At 38.5% G+C, this 13,443-nt stretch overlaps 1 protein-coding gene across 1 annotated transcript; it reads right to left on the bottom strand.

Annotated features, from left to right (window-relative positions):
- Positions 1 to 8,183: 8,183 nt before the first annotated feature.
- On the bottom strand, positions 8,184 to 9,131 carry LOC102516472 (olfactory receptor 10T2). Its single transcript, XM_006172466.1, has one exon. The coding sequence runs from the start codon at positions 9,129 to 9,131 to the stop codon at positions 8,184 to 8,186; it is 948 nt and encodes a 315-aa protein (XP_006172528.1).
- Positions 9,132 to 13,443: the final 4,312 nt, after the last annotated feature.

Genomic DNA, 13,443 nt, shown 5'->3' with positions numbered 1-13,443 from the left:
CTCATAGCCATTGTGGTATTTGTGCATCTTCAGAAATACTTAAAGAAAATAGTAACACATGAGATGTCTCTGTCAAAGTCAGGGTGGGGTTAGACTGACATCCCAACTTCTCTGAGATCGTGTGTCACCATGTGTGTCTTTGTGGATGCACATATTCAGCAGATAAATTCATATTTTGGGAAGTTAGGAAGAAAACATGGAGAATGAGGATAATTTTTATGGGCAAAGCCAAGGCAAAGAAGGAAAAGATTGATCAGATGCCAGTTTAGTTGTGTGTTTACCTTTCTTTGTTATTTTGATTTATCATTATAACGGTTAATTATAACTTATTTTCTCCTTTTAAATATGGATTTAAAAATTATCTAATTGCTTTAATTGAGATACTTTTGATCAAGCCTGTTGGAGAGGAGGAAGCTGTTAAGGTGCAGTGTTCATATTGATGTCCAGGCAACATCTTCCCTGGGATGAGATAACTGGGCAGATTGTGTAGACTTCTTAGTGGGAATTTAATACGTCATACGGGACCTTCTCAAGTTAACAGATGGGGTTCCACGATCATTTACATATGCATGTATATGTATGACTGAAACATGATGCTGTACACCAGAAAGGGACACAATTGTAAACCAACTACCCTTCAATTAAAAAACAAAACAGGGATAACACCTTCCGTTCCTGACACCTATAAAACCAACAAAGTAACCAGCTTTGCTAGCAGGACAATCATGGAGCTTACTGTATCTTGATGTGTACACAAATGCAGTTGAAACAGTAAGAGATGCCGACGGCGCTGCGGCCGCCTCGGAGGGCAGCCTGTCCACGACGCGCCTGGTTCCCCGCGAGCAGGCGTTTCTCATCAGGCGCACGTCGGGCAGCCGCTCGAGGGGTCCTTGTGGCTGCGTCCCGGGGGCCTCCGGGGAACTCGGCGCCAGAAAGAGGCGGCGGAGTGAGAGAGCCGTCGGTGAGGGCTTTGGCAAAAGAGATGGAGGGGATGTTCTTGGTTGTTGGTAAATTTCTCTAGGAAAAGCTTTAACTGTTGGAAAACTGATGGAATCGGAATATACTGGAGTCCAGAGTCAGAAAAGCACAGCGGCCATATGTGCCCTGGACTTAGAACATGCTTATCTGAAATCTTCCATCTAATGAACGAAATAAGCTGAGGATGCGAAAGACTTGAGTTAAGTGGAACGACATAAACTGAAACGGGGACCCAGGCTTCCAAGCGCACCACCTGCAGATGAAGAAAGATACTTATGCAGCACCTGCTCTGGGGCCGGTGAGTGCGGGGGAGAGGTGCTACTGTTAAAGGCTTCTTCAGGCTACCCACAGAAGGTAACCATCCATCTTTGGGACTTAGACTTTACCCTTAAAAATTAAAACCAGTTTACAGTTTTTCTTCACTGGCCATTTTCTCATTCATACTTTCCTCTGTAAATAGACCCATCATTTTCCTAGTTCCTCAAGATCGAAATTTTCTTCTCTTTGCTTCATCATTCTTCCTGAGTAGCCAGTCACCAAAGCCGTCTTTATAAGTTCTCTTACACTCCATTCTCTTTTCCATCATCCTGATCCAGGTGGGAACACCACTGGTGAAAATGTAATGAAAATCAATGATCCCAGTATCTGTAATGCAATGACCTCATATTGAGCATCAGCTCGGTTATTATAGCCTGTAAGAGAAGTACATATTTTATGGTTAAAGCTGATTGGATACTTAAAAAAACAAAAACAAAAACAAAAACTTAATTGGAACTTGCCTACATATTAACTCATGTAGCTCTGGTTACCATCCTGAGGCGGATACCATTATTCTCATTTTACAGATGAGGAGACATTATAGTCACATAACTAAGTATTGTAGGCAGTTTTGCTTCAAAATCTATGCTTTAAACACGACACCACACAGACAACAAATAATTATTAGACGTCCACCATGGATAGGTGCTATGGTAGGTAATGAAATACAACAGAGGCACAAGAGTAAAGTATCCTTACACAGAGAACTTACAGGATGGTGGATGGCTGGTTAGAAGTATATAAAAGTATATAAAAATATTATACATAAGGTGATGATGTATGCTGTAATTAAGAAATGAATTAGGGAAAGGAGATCAAAGAGAAAAATGGGCCACTATTTTTAAAATGGTGGACAGAATGGGCCCCTCTAAGAAGATGGCTTTTGAGAAGAGACCTAAAGCAAGAACGAGAAACAAGCCATGCCATATTTAGGGGAAGAGCATCGCAAACAAAGCAACTACACATAAGAACAGCATTAGACTGGGTGTGTTCTGAAATCTGTAAGAACTCCAGCACAGCTGCATTGGAGTAAGTGACGAGGAATGGTAGGAGATGAGGCCATAGAGTTGGAGTCAGATCATAAAGGAGCCTTACAGGCTGTGGCACAGTGACTGAAAGTCACTGGAGAGTTTTGAATGAATGTGTAGCAGTTGTTAGGTAAAAGGAGATGAATTCTTAACCACAAATTTTACCTGGTCTCATCATTGGATGACTACAAAATTGGACACAATTGCATCTATACCCAAATTGCAGTGACCCTGATCTGCTTATTGCATATGAACTTAGTCCTGCTAAAAGCATGTCTCTCCTATGCTCACAAACCAGATTTTCAGCATTGGTTGCCAAGTGGCATCTGACTTGTTTGCTTTTTGTTTTTTCTCTCTAGTTTATACTTCCATTTGCCAACTGTCTGCTGCTCACAAGATTTCTAAGAGCAGCTTTATAGCTTCCGCTGCTGCCATGGTGACAATGTGTCCTTTCCCAAAGCATCTGACCAATCCTCTGGTGCCTTTCGAAGGGATGCTCCATACAGAGGCACAAGGTATGGCTTACCCCTCAGTTCTCTGTCTCATTTGATGCCCAGTTCCAGGAGCTGCTGTGTGTGTGTCTAATCTCCTAAAGCCTCTTGTGTATGCTAACGTCAGCTCTGACTCTTACCCATCTCTTGGGATTCAGTAAAGGATCTCTTAACAACTTTTCCTTCAGTTTCAGTTGGCTGGCCAAATTATCTAGTTAAGTCATAGCAGCAAATGAAATCATATAGGTTGTAAAGGATTCACATAGACTCAGTTTGAACCGAACATGTTAAAAGATCTAAAAAGTATTTTCAATCTCTGTCATTATTTAAAGTGTCCCCAAAACACTAGAAGCACATGTGCTTACCCCTAAGTTTTATATGTGCCGCAGAACTGAGAGTTTACATTTATACAAATTCCTTTAAATGTAGCTGTCAGTGTATAAATTCCTCTAGGGGAGGTAGTTGCTTCCATTTTGTGTCAAGAAAAATCTAGGCTACCAATAGTCTTCAAATGAAGAACAATAGTGGTTCTTAAAATGTGAAATAAACTATGTGAACGAAAAATACTGCAAACTGTATCAGTAAACAAAGAACGCTGAAACCATCAAGCCATCAGCGGCTGGCGCCACCCCCCAGTGAAGACAAGCCTGCAGCCCAGCCTCTGCAGCCACTCACAGTGGTGCACCCTGAGGGGACTCAGAATAAGAAAGGACAGGATACTGGCCCTAGATAGCTAGGTGCTTGTCAAAGGAATGAATTCAATGAGCCCAAATGTTTGCTTCCTCCCATAAATAGAAAGGCACTAAATTCTTTAACCTGAGATGCCTGGTTTTCTTTAGATAACAAGTAATCTTTTAATGTTCCAGCTACCTGGTCTTGGTTGTAAAGCTCCTATATATCCTAGCTCCTCCCTACCTCTTCGGAGGAATCCCTCAGAGCCATCTGAGAGGTGGTCATCCTGGCTGGAGTCCTCCCGCCAAATAAAACATAACTCAACTTTTAGGCTGCGCATTTATTTCAGTCTACAAGTATTTAGTTACAAAGCAAAAGATATGTGAATGTTACAGTATGTGTTTAATTTTTTATTGATTTTTAATAAGTAGGAGTGTTACATACACACATTCTATTAATTATACTTTCATGCATGCGTGGCTGTTTGTGTAAGCGGGCAAGACTAGACAGAGGAGATAATAAGCTAAGTAATCACAGAAAAAATACACTGAATCAAATATAGGAAAGATTTTTACCAGCAATAATCATCTATATAGTAAGTGTTTCTAAAAAACCGGCCTCTGTACCCCGATAGCCAAATTGGGAGTCAGAGGCAGAGTTTTGGGGGCATTAGATAAGAACGGCTTTATTGCTTTGCCAGGCAAAGGGAGTCACTGCAGGCTGATGCCCTAAAGACTGTGAGCCTGCCTTGGGGGCAGGGTCCTGGGGTTTTATAGAAAAATGGGAACAGGAGGGTGATAGCAATCAGGGTGTGAGCAGGGGCTACATTCCTTTCGTCTTGATAAGAACTCGCTGCTGTTATGGAGGAATTTAGGAGGGTCTGCCTGTTTTCTTGAGGTTCAGTCCATGACCTTCTTTCAAGACCCCTAGTGTAAAAGGGTAAGTTATTCTAAGAAAAGAGCTCACAGGGAGGGGAGCGTGTTAGTCATGAGGTCAGTTTAGCTGGAAGTACAGGCCTGAACCACTCAGTAGCCATCTTGTCAGTTTTCTTCTCTTTCGAATCCCCGCTGTCAGTTCATTCCTTCCGTTTCTGTGGAAAAAGGGAAACGGGCACCCATCTCCTCTTTCTGCTTCCTACTGAATCGGGACATTGTCTGGGGATTCTTCCGATAGAAGGAGCAAGCATGATCATGCCAAGTCTTAAGGGGTTTTAGAAGAGTCTCAGTGGCCCTTTTACAGAGACGAGGAATACAACAAAGTATGAGTGGAACAAGTAAACAGGGAGTCTTTATGATTGATTTGTTATCTTTGCTATTATTACTTCTCTTGCCTGAGAACAATTTGTTTTTTGTTCCCTTAAGATCATTATTACTGAGACCTGTTCAAGGGCAAGCATTGTGGCCAAGTTTAGATCACAAAATGGCTTAGGCTGGCTTAGGCCAAAAGTGGCCTCCCTTACGTCAAGAAAGCCATGCCTGGTTTTCTTTCTCTGGGGACCTTCTACCTTATCTGCTTACATTTTCAAATACACTCAGCTGAATCTTCATTACTTTAATTCATATCCTTACTCATATTTTTATTCTTAGTCATTTTCTACTTCTTTTTATTATAGTAGAAAATATACATAAAAATTAAAATGCTACCATTTTATTTCATAGAAATACATGCACACATAATTTACATAAATTCCTAGTATAGTTTCCTTTAGGATTTGCCTGCCTTGTGTTTCATTAATTTTTACCAATTTCATATATTCTAGGCTTTATGATTAGTTGTGTATTTAATGCATAAATATATAGAGGAATTGTGAGTGTTTAATGTTTGAAGGAATACAGTTTGATATATTCAACTTGTTACTGAAATGGCTTTACGGCAGTCCAAATTTTATTGAGTTTTCCCATCCACTAACAAAAGCCTAAATGGACAATAAAAATATATTCAAATTTTAAATTCAAATTCAGTCCAAGGAAGTAGGCAAGAAACAAATGCAAAGCCATCTTTTCACTGTCCTCTTCTCCCTGCAAACATCTGCCTGGAGAAATGATCAGAAATGAGGTCTTAGAGAAGTGAGCCTTCAGGTAGCGTCTGGTCTTGTAGGTCACTCTTGAGACTCACTCCTTTTCTCTGAATAGGGTGGGAACCATTTGGAGGTTTTGGTCTGAGCAGATACATGATCTGACTTGCTTTTCAAAGGATCATTCTGACTGTTGATAATAGACTTGGGGACAGGGACAGGGTGGAAGCAGCAGGACCAACGACAGGCCTACTGGAGTAATTCAAGAAGACGATAGTATGAAATCTCAGTGCTAGAAGTGGGGGTGGTGAAAAGAGACTTGAAACTGTGTGTGCTGTGAAAATTAAGCCAACAGGACTTGTTGATAGATTCTGTTGTTTAAAAAAAAATAAGTCAGGAATGACTCCAGGTTTTTGTTCGAAGCTGAATTCCATTTGGAATTATAATAAGCTAAGATGGATAAAATTATGGAAGGAACAGGTCTGGAGGGCAAATGGAGGATTTAATTTTGGATGTTAATTTAAAATACCTGTTAAGATTCAGAACCGAGAGGTCAAACAGGCCACTAAGTTTAGGTCTAGAATTGAGATGTATCCATGCTGAAGACACTTATTTGAGAACAATAACAAAAAGTGTGAGAACTCCACAGTAGTGGAGACAGTCATATATATAGATAGTTGGAATCCAGTGTTTTGTGTTGTTGGTAAGGCTGAGGGCATAAGGGAAGGAGTGGCCAGTTCTTCCTGAGGATTGCAAGAAAGGCTTCAGACATCCCACTGAAGGTGGAGTTCCAAAGGTGATCGGACACCAGGCCTGCTCTGGGAGGTCTTCAGTGAGTGAAGGCACAGAGATAGACAATATTTAGTTTTGAATTTTGTGGGGATTCTAAGTATTTGGAAATACCTGAATCATAAAGCATTGCCAAAGAACAGGATGAGACCAGGGAACATTTGTTACTTGTCTGTCACAAGAATGGAAATGGAAAATAAATGTTTAGCAGCTTTTACAGCAATTCAGCCAAGTAATTTTATGTATGTTAATCTAACTGTAATACAAGAAAAGTTCTTGTATTTTTTTAAAATTTTGTTTTTGAGATAGTTCATTTTCTTTTTTTCCAAAATCGTTGGTGCATAATACATTTTGAGGAAAATTGGTTTTTCAGCTCACAGGCATAATTATGAAGAGGTGTGCATGGTCATATGAAAGGCTGGAAATAAGGAGTTGGACATACAGGCCTTTGCATGGCATGCTGCAGTATCTAAATGTGATCTAGAAGAAATCCAAGGCTGTGTGTTAAAAATTTTTTTTTAATTTTTAGAAAAATTTATTTCAAGCGCATGACAAAATTCGCTAGTGTTAATTGACTATGCTTCAATAAAAAATAAGAATTAAAATAAAAAATAAAAAAAATTTCTAGTGTTCTCTCAGATAAATCAGCAAGGTGATGGACTAATAAAAAAGTGCAGGTTTCAGGGATGGTTTGGAATTGGAGGAGTGATAAATTTGTGAAACAGAATTATTTATGAAGTAAGAGTGATTATAATTTCATTTCACAGTTTCATAAAAGCATCACGGTCAAGTCCTTTTTCACATAGGACATCTGTGAAAGGATGATCTGAGATGCCAGGTGTGCAGACATTAGGTCAGAATCAAGGAGGAAAAAAAATGAAACAAACAATAGATATACAGCTTTGTCTAAAGTTGAAATAACATGTTTTCACCCACCAACAACTAACTTTAAGTCAAAAACAGGAACAAGAGACAAAGAAGGTCTTTATTCAATGATAAAGGGGGCAATTCATCAAAAGACTATAACAATTGTAAATATTACTGAACATCAACACACCTAAATGTATCAAATGATTATTAACATATGAGAAAAAATTTAAACAAATCACTATGAAAACAAAGCAAACCTACAAACAAAAAATGGAATGTGTTTAATTTATAATTAACATAATAAAAATCAAGTATTAAATTCTGAAGAAAACCTACAACTCTGGTAGTATTGGCCAATGCTCTTGTCACTAGAAAACCCAGTTCCTAGTATTGAAATATTGTTCCCCATTTAAGGCCTGGTTCAAGTTTCCTTTATTCTTAGTTCACTTATTCCAGTTTTTTTTTCAGAAGAAATAAATACTTGTTCTTTTGGTTCTCATAACTTTGTTCATATCCTTTAAACAGATCTCATTATCTGGCATTATTATAGTTTTTTTCATTGTTTGTCTTTCTACCTACCCAGTCTTCCACCTTCATAAATTATCCATTTATTCCTTCTTAACTTTTGTGCTTTGCATGGAATCTGGTACATAGTGTGTTTACTACTAGGTGAATGCCCAGGTCCTAGATAAGATGCTTCTAAGGACTTTAGATCTTATCCTCTCTGTCCAACCAGAAAAGCAATCCTTGGCCACCTTTCATTTTAAGTGCTCTGTCTTCCCTTTAAAGACAACTATTATGCTTTCTTTTTTTTTCCCAAGTGTTTTTTTTTTTAACCAGGCATTGGACAATATAGCATGTAGATTGACTTGCACTTTTTCTGGAATAGGAGAAAAGAAAAAGGCAACAAGGGTCCTAGTCCTTGGAAATACTGTCCAAGTCATGACCGAACTGATGAAAGGACAAAGAAAGCGTCAAACCTTTGACTTCTTCTGTGACTTCCCTACTTAATTTTAGAATTTGTTAGGCCACCTTGGTTGCCATAGGCATTCCCAGAACTCTTTTCAGTGCAGTCTTCACCTCCTGGTTCCTGAGACTGTAGACTAGAGGATTAAGTAGGGGGGTAACCACAGTGTAGGTCACTGCCACCAACTGGTCTTTGTCTGAGGCAGACTTGGATTTGGGTCGAAGGTAGATGATGGAGGCACAGCCATAGTGGACAAAGACCACAGTGAGGTGTGAGGCACAGGTGGCAAAGGCCTTCCTTTTGCCCTCAGCTGAGGGGATCTTCAGGATGGTGTTAACGATGAAGCCATAGGATATGAGAATTGACAGGAAAGGCACCATGATTACCAGGATGCTGAGGCTGAATAGAGCCAATTCTTTTACATGGGTGTCTGTGCAGGCCAACTTAATAACAGGTGCCATGTCACAGAAATAGTGGTTGACCCTGTTGGGGCCACAGAAAGGCATGTCGCGGATGAGGTTAGTGGCCACCAAAGCAATAAGGAAGCCCGTGACTCCCGACAGAGACACCAGCCCCAACCCTAGCCTTTTGTTCATGATGAGTGTGTATCTCAGGGGGTGGCAGATTGCCACATAGCGATCATATCCCATCACAGCAATGAGAAAGCAGTTGGTGCAGGCAAAGCCAAGGAAGAAGAAGAGCTGGGTGGCACAGGCCATGAAGGAAATAGTCTTGGTGGCTGAGAGCAGGTGGACCAGCAGCTGAGGGATGATGACAAAAGTGTAGCAGGACTCAGAAAGGGAAAGGATGAATAGGAAACCATACATGGGAGTGTGCAGAGTCCTGCTGTAACGTATAACAGCCATTATGGTTGCATTGGCCATCAGGATTGTCAAGTACAGGAAAAGAAAGATGACAAAAAGTAGCAGTTGGAGCTCCTGCAGGCTAGAGAAGCCCACCAGGATGAACTGTGTAACCACAGTGGTTCTGTTGAAAACTTGCATCTGGATAACTTCTGTGAATAACTTTGGAGAGATAAAATGAGGATTATACTTGTACAAACACTTCCCCCATGCCTTCACTTTAAGTGTCATATTTTCAGATCCAGAGTATTGATCTCTCTCTCTCTCACTTGCTCTCAGTCTATCTGGATATAGATTTTCCTTTTGATAATTAAAAAATATTAATCTCCAGTAATAGGAGAATGATTCACTATATTATAGAAATACAAAAAGATTAAAAGAGACAACCATTTGATATTTTCAAAGATTATGTAAAAACATGAGAAAGTTCTCCTAGTTTGTAAGAGAAAAAGCAAGACACAAAGCCATAATTATAATAAGATTAGAGCAGGTTTTAGTTTGCTTTCTGATGTATTTTCTGAATATTTAACAGTAAGCTTTTTAAATTTGATGATCCTAAATATACTTCATTTTTATATAGGTCAGAATATTTCCATCTCTTTTTGGCTGCTATCCAAACACAAACAAGAATAATTTGCTACTTCTACAAATAATGCTATTATTTTAAAAAATTGCTTTTAAAATATTCACATATGTAAATTAAGTGTGCCATTTATAACATCTGTTTGCCCAGATGATTATTGGTAGCTTGACACACTTGTCCTCTGACCACTGGCAGTCACAGTGAATGGCCTGCTGGGGTGGGGGCAAGTAAGGGAAGCACATGTCAATCAGCAAACAAATAACAACCAGTGGACAGCAGCAATAATAAAAGCAAACATTACGACTATTACTACTACTACTATACTACTACTACTACTACTACTACTACTACTACTACTACTATTATTATTATTATTATTATTAATTTTAAGTTCAACAACAATTCCTGGCTGAGAACAGTCAAGAGAGTCCAACTCATCATTTGACATACATCAGGAGGCATCTTAGAGAAGTCCAGATGGGAGTGGTGATTTGAGGGAAAAGGAGGATTTCTCATGCTGTGATTAGTTAACCCAATTCCATTATTCTTTTTTGAGTGGGGCTGTTTATGACACTTGTTTTTAGAGACAGAACAGAACAGCCACTTCGCGGGTCCTGATTTGCCTCTGGAAATGGACCATCTCCCCAGTGTTCTCTCCACATCACACCGTTGAAACATTTTCTACCAGTTTATAGCTCAGTTAAAACATGAGAGGGAGCAGTTGAAACTGTCTCTTGAAAGCAGAAAATTTCCGGAACTAAATTTAAACATTTCCTTCCCTTAATTTTATACAGTGCTATTTGATAATATGTGCTTTCAGTTAGAGATTATTATGTCTAAACAATTTTATTGCTATACATGTTAACGAAATAACATACATCATCTATTTCATAATAAAATAACAAAATCTATTTTAATTTTGTCTTTAAAAAAAAACTGGTCAGACATTATGGTACTCTGGGCTTTTGAGATAACGGAGAAGATTCTTAGGCAACTTTGCTGGATACCCTCATCCATAGGCCTATGTCATTTGCTCTTTTTACATGTATCTTTTCGTTTCTGCATCTCCTCTTCTTATGTATTTATTTATTTAATGGAGGTGGAGGTACTAAGAATTGAACCCAGGACCTCATGCATGCTAGGCATGCACTCTACCACAGAACTATACCCTCCCCTCTGCATCTTCTATTCTTGATACTTTACTATCCTCATAATTTCAAAAAATGTTTCTTTTTCTAAGTTTCCATATTCCAGAATCTCATTTTTTTTTTATCTTCTAGTCCACTTTGGTGGCTCAATATCCATTATGATCAAGCCAGCACAGACAATATGTGGAGTCACTTAATACACTGTGAAGTAGGTATGACTGTCCTTGTCTTACAAAATAAAAAATTGAGAAGCAGAGATGTTATGGTACCTATCTGAGTACACAGCGTATAAAAATGTTTCTGATTCTAGATGCCACATTTGAAAATCTTAACTTCTAACCTTCCCTCCTAGGTCTTTCCATTTCATCTTGTTTCTTCCATCTCTTCTACCTAATTCTCCAAGGGCTCCTGATTCTCAGATTCCACAAAGTAAATTGGTTTTTCTTCTGCCAAAGACCCTTCTTTCCCTTTTTGAATATGTCCTCTTTCACTTTTGAAATCAGTGCCTCTCATCTTCTTCACATTTCTTTAGGATCCCCAGTGGGATAAATTTCTCTAACTGTTGTTTCTTCCAATATTTTGTTTAGAATATTTGAGCAAAGCATTCTACTTCATGAAGATCAAAATGTAAGGATGAAACATACCTGTGAGATGTGAACAATTGAAATGATATTTATTTGTTGATGAATGAAATGAATGAAATAAAGTGAATGATCGTTATAATGACATTTGCCATGTATTATTATTTCATGGTGTTTACCATATGATTTACATAAATGTAATTTTAAAGAACAAACATTATCTTTATCAAAGGAAAAGAATGTCTAAATTATTTTCCCTGTACTGTATGTCTTTTTGTATTCAAGTATGTGTATGCTGTCTTAATATGTCAGTTTCTTTCCTTAATATTGCAATTCATTTAATTAGCTAATTATAATTACAGTATAAAGTTGTTAAAGCCTGTGCATTAGAACATGGACTCAGGAGCCAAAATGCTAGGTTTGAATCCTTCCCCTGCCATTTAGAGCTGTGAACTTCAGTGTGATTCAGTTTCCTCATTCATAAAACATCAATTACCCTAGAGCATGTTATATAGGATTGTTATAAGAATTAACTTGGGTAATATAAGTAAAGTGCTTTAAACAGCACCTAACACACAGCAATTGCAATCCATGTGTTACCTGTTTTTGTCTGTGTTGTACAACCCATGGAGCTGAGAGGCATATATCCCAGCTTTGATAACTGAGCAGGAGGAAGAATCTTGACCTCTGAATCACAGCAGAGTTCCCTTGCATTTGACTCCTATGCTCTCATCTTTGCAGTTCTTTAATGAATCTACCCTTTATCATCTAAAAAGTCATTAATCTTTGGGTTCTATCTTTAAATTCTACTACAGTTGTTCTGTATGCCTATGGAGTTGTGGAACACAGGCGTAAAATCTGGACCACAAGGCTATGACATTCCTGCCTGTGAGTAAAATAGATTGATGATCCCTTGGGATAGGAGTGGAGAAGGACGGCTGCAGCTGGAATAATGGAGGAAAGAAAGGGAGCAAGAAGAATGCATCTTTAATCTTTAATCTCTAATAGCTAAAAAGCATTGTAGTGAAGGAAAAGAGACTATCTCAGGAACTTCACAGTATCTTATAGTCTAGGCACCCAGGGCCTTAATAGTTCCACTTTCAGAATCAGGTTCAGAAATGCAGGAGAAGTCAGGTATAAACCTGCACCACTCAGCATCTGCTAATCTGCTGGCTACTTTAATGGCTATAAAATGTAAGGAGTTGCTTGGCGTGATACACGGTGTACATTCCCTTTTCATCATCTCTGCGTGGTTCCTTTACTTAGGTAGTTCCACATCCCTGCTGTCATAACCCTTTTCCTCTGCATCAGTTCTTGCAGAAAACAAGATGCTTTCATGTAAGCCACCTCGTTTTGACCCTCACAACCCAGTTGACAGGACAAATGTTTTTGTCCCCTTACAGGTAATGCAAGGGCACTAATACACTTATGTATTTTCGAAATTCCGTTTTTCCAGTTTTATTGAGAAATCATTGACAGGTATCACTGTACAAGCCTTCTAACTTCTAACCCACTTTCTGCCCATCACATTTTATGCCACTTACTTTCTACCCTTCCAGAAGAGTATCTGCCCTACACTTTTTCCAAGGGACCAAAGCATGGGTCCATGCTGCTTGTTCCAGTAAAACTCACGTTACCATTTCTGATTTTTCTGGAATAATCCAATTTTAATGATCCAGTGCTCTTTTTGTTTTGTTTTGTTTTTTGGGGAAAGAGGTATTTAGGTTTTTATTTATTGTTTAATGGAGGTACTGGGCATTGAACCCAGGACCTTGTGCATGCTAAGCATGCACTTTACCATTGACCTATACTCTCCCTCACCAATGTTCTTGAATTATCAGGTTTTATAATTGAGATATGTTCTCTCTAAGCCTTAGGTTAGGAACCTATAATGTAAAGAATATGAAAATGAATATATGTATGTATATGTATAACTGAAACATTATGCTGTACACCAGAAATTGACACAACATTGTAAACTGACTATACTTTAATCAAAAAAGACTAATATTAACGAAAAAAAATTAGGAGGGTCAAGAAAATGTTGCTTAATTTTATCACCAGTTTTATCATCAGTTTTGTGAATCAAACTGTTTTTAACTTCCTGCTAAATCATTGGCTTCTTTTCCAGTGATTCAAAA

The sequence above is a fragment of the Camelus ferus genome, chromosome 21, assembly GCF_009834535.1.
Source record: "Camelus ferus isolate YT-003-E chromosome 21, BCGSAC_Cfer_1.0, whole genome shotgun sequence".
Lineage (NCBI taxonomy): Eukaryota > Metazoa > Chordata > Mammalia > Artiodactyla > Camelidae > Camelus > Camelus ferus.
Note: the sequence above shows the minus strand (reverse complement) of the source record. Positions and strands in the feature narration are given on the sequence as shown.

What these genes read in the sequence shown, in the direction of transcription:
- LOC102516472 (XM_006172466.1), bottom strand. Translation starts at nt 9,131, where the DNA reads ATGCAAGTTTTCAACAGAACCACTGTGGTTACACAGTTCATCCTGGTG.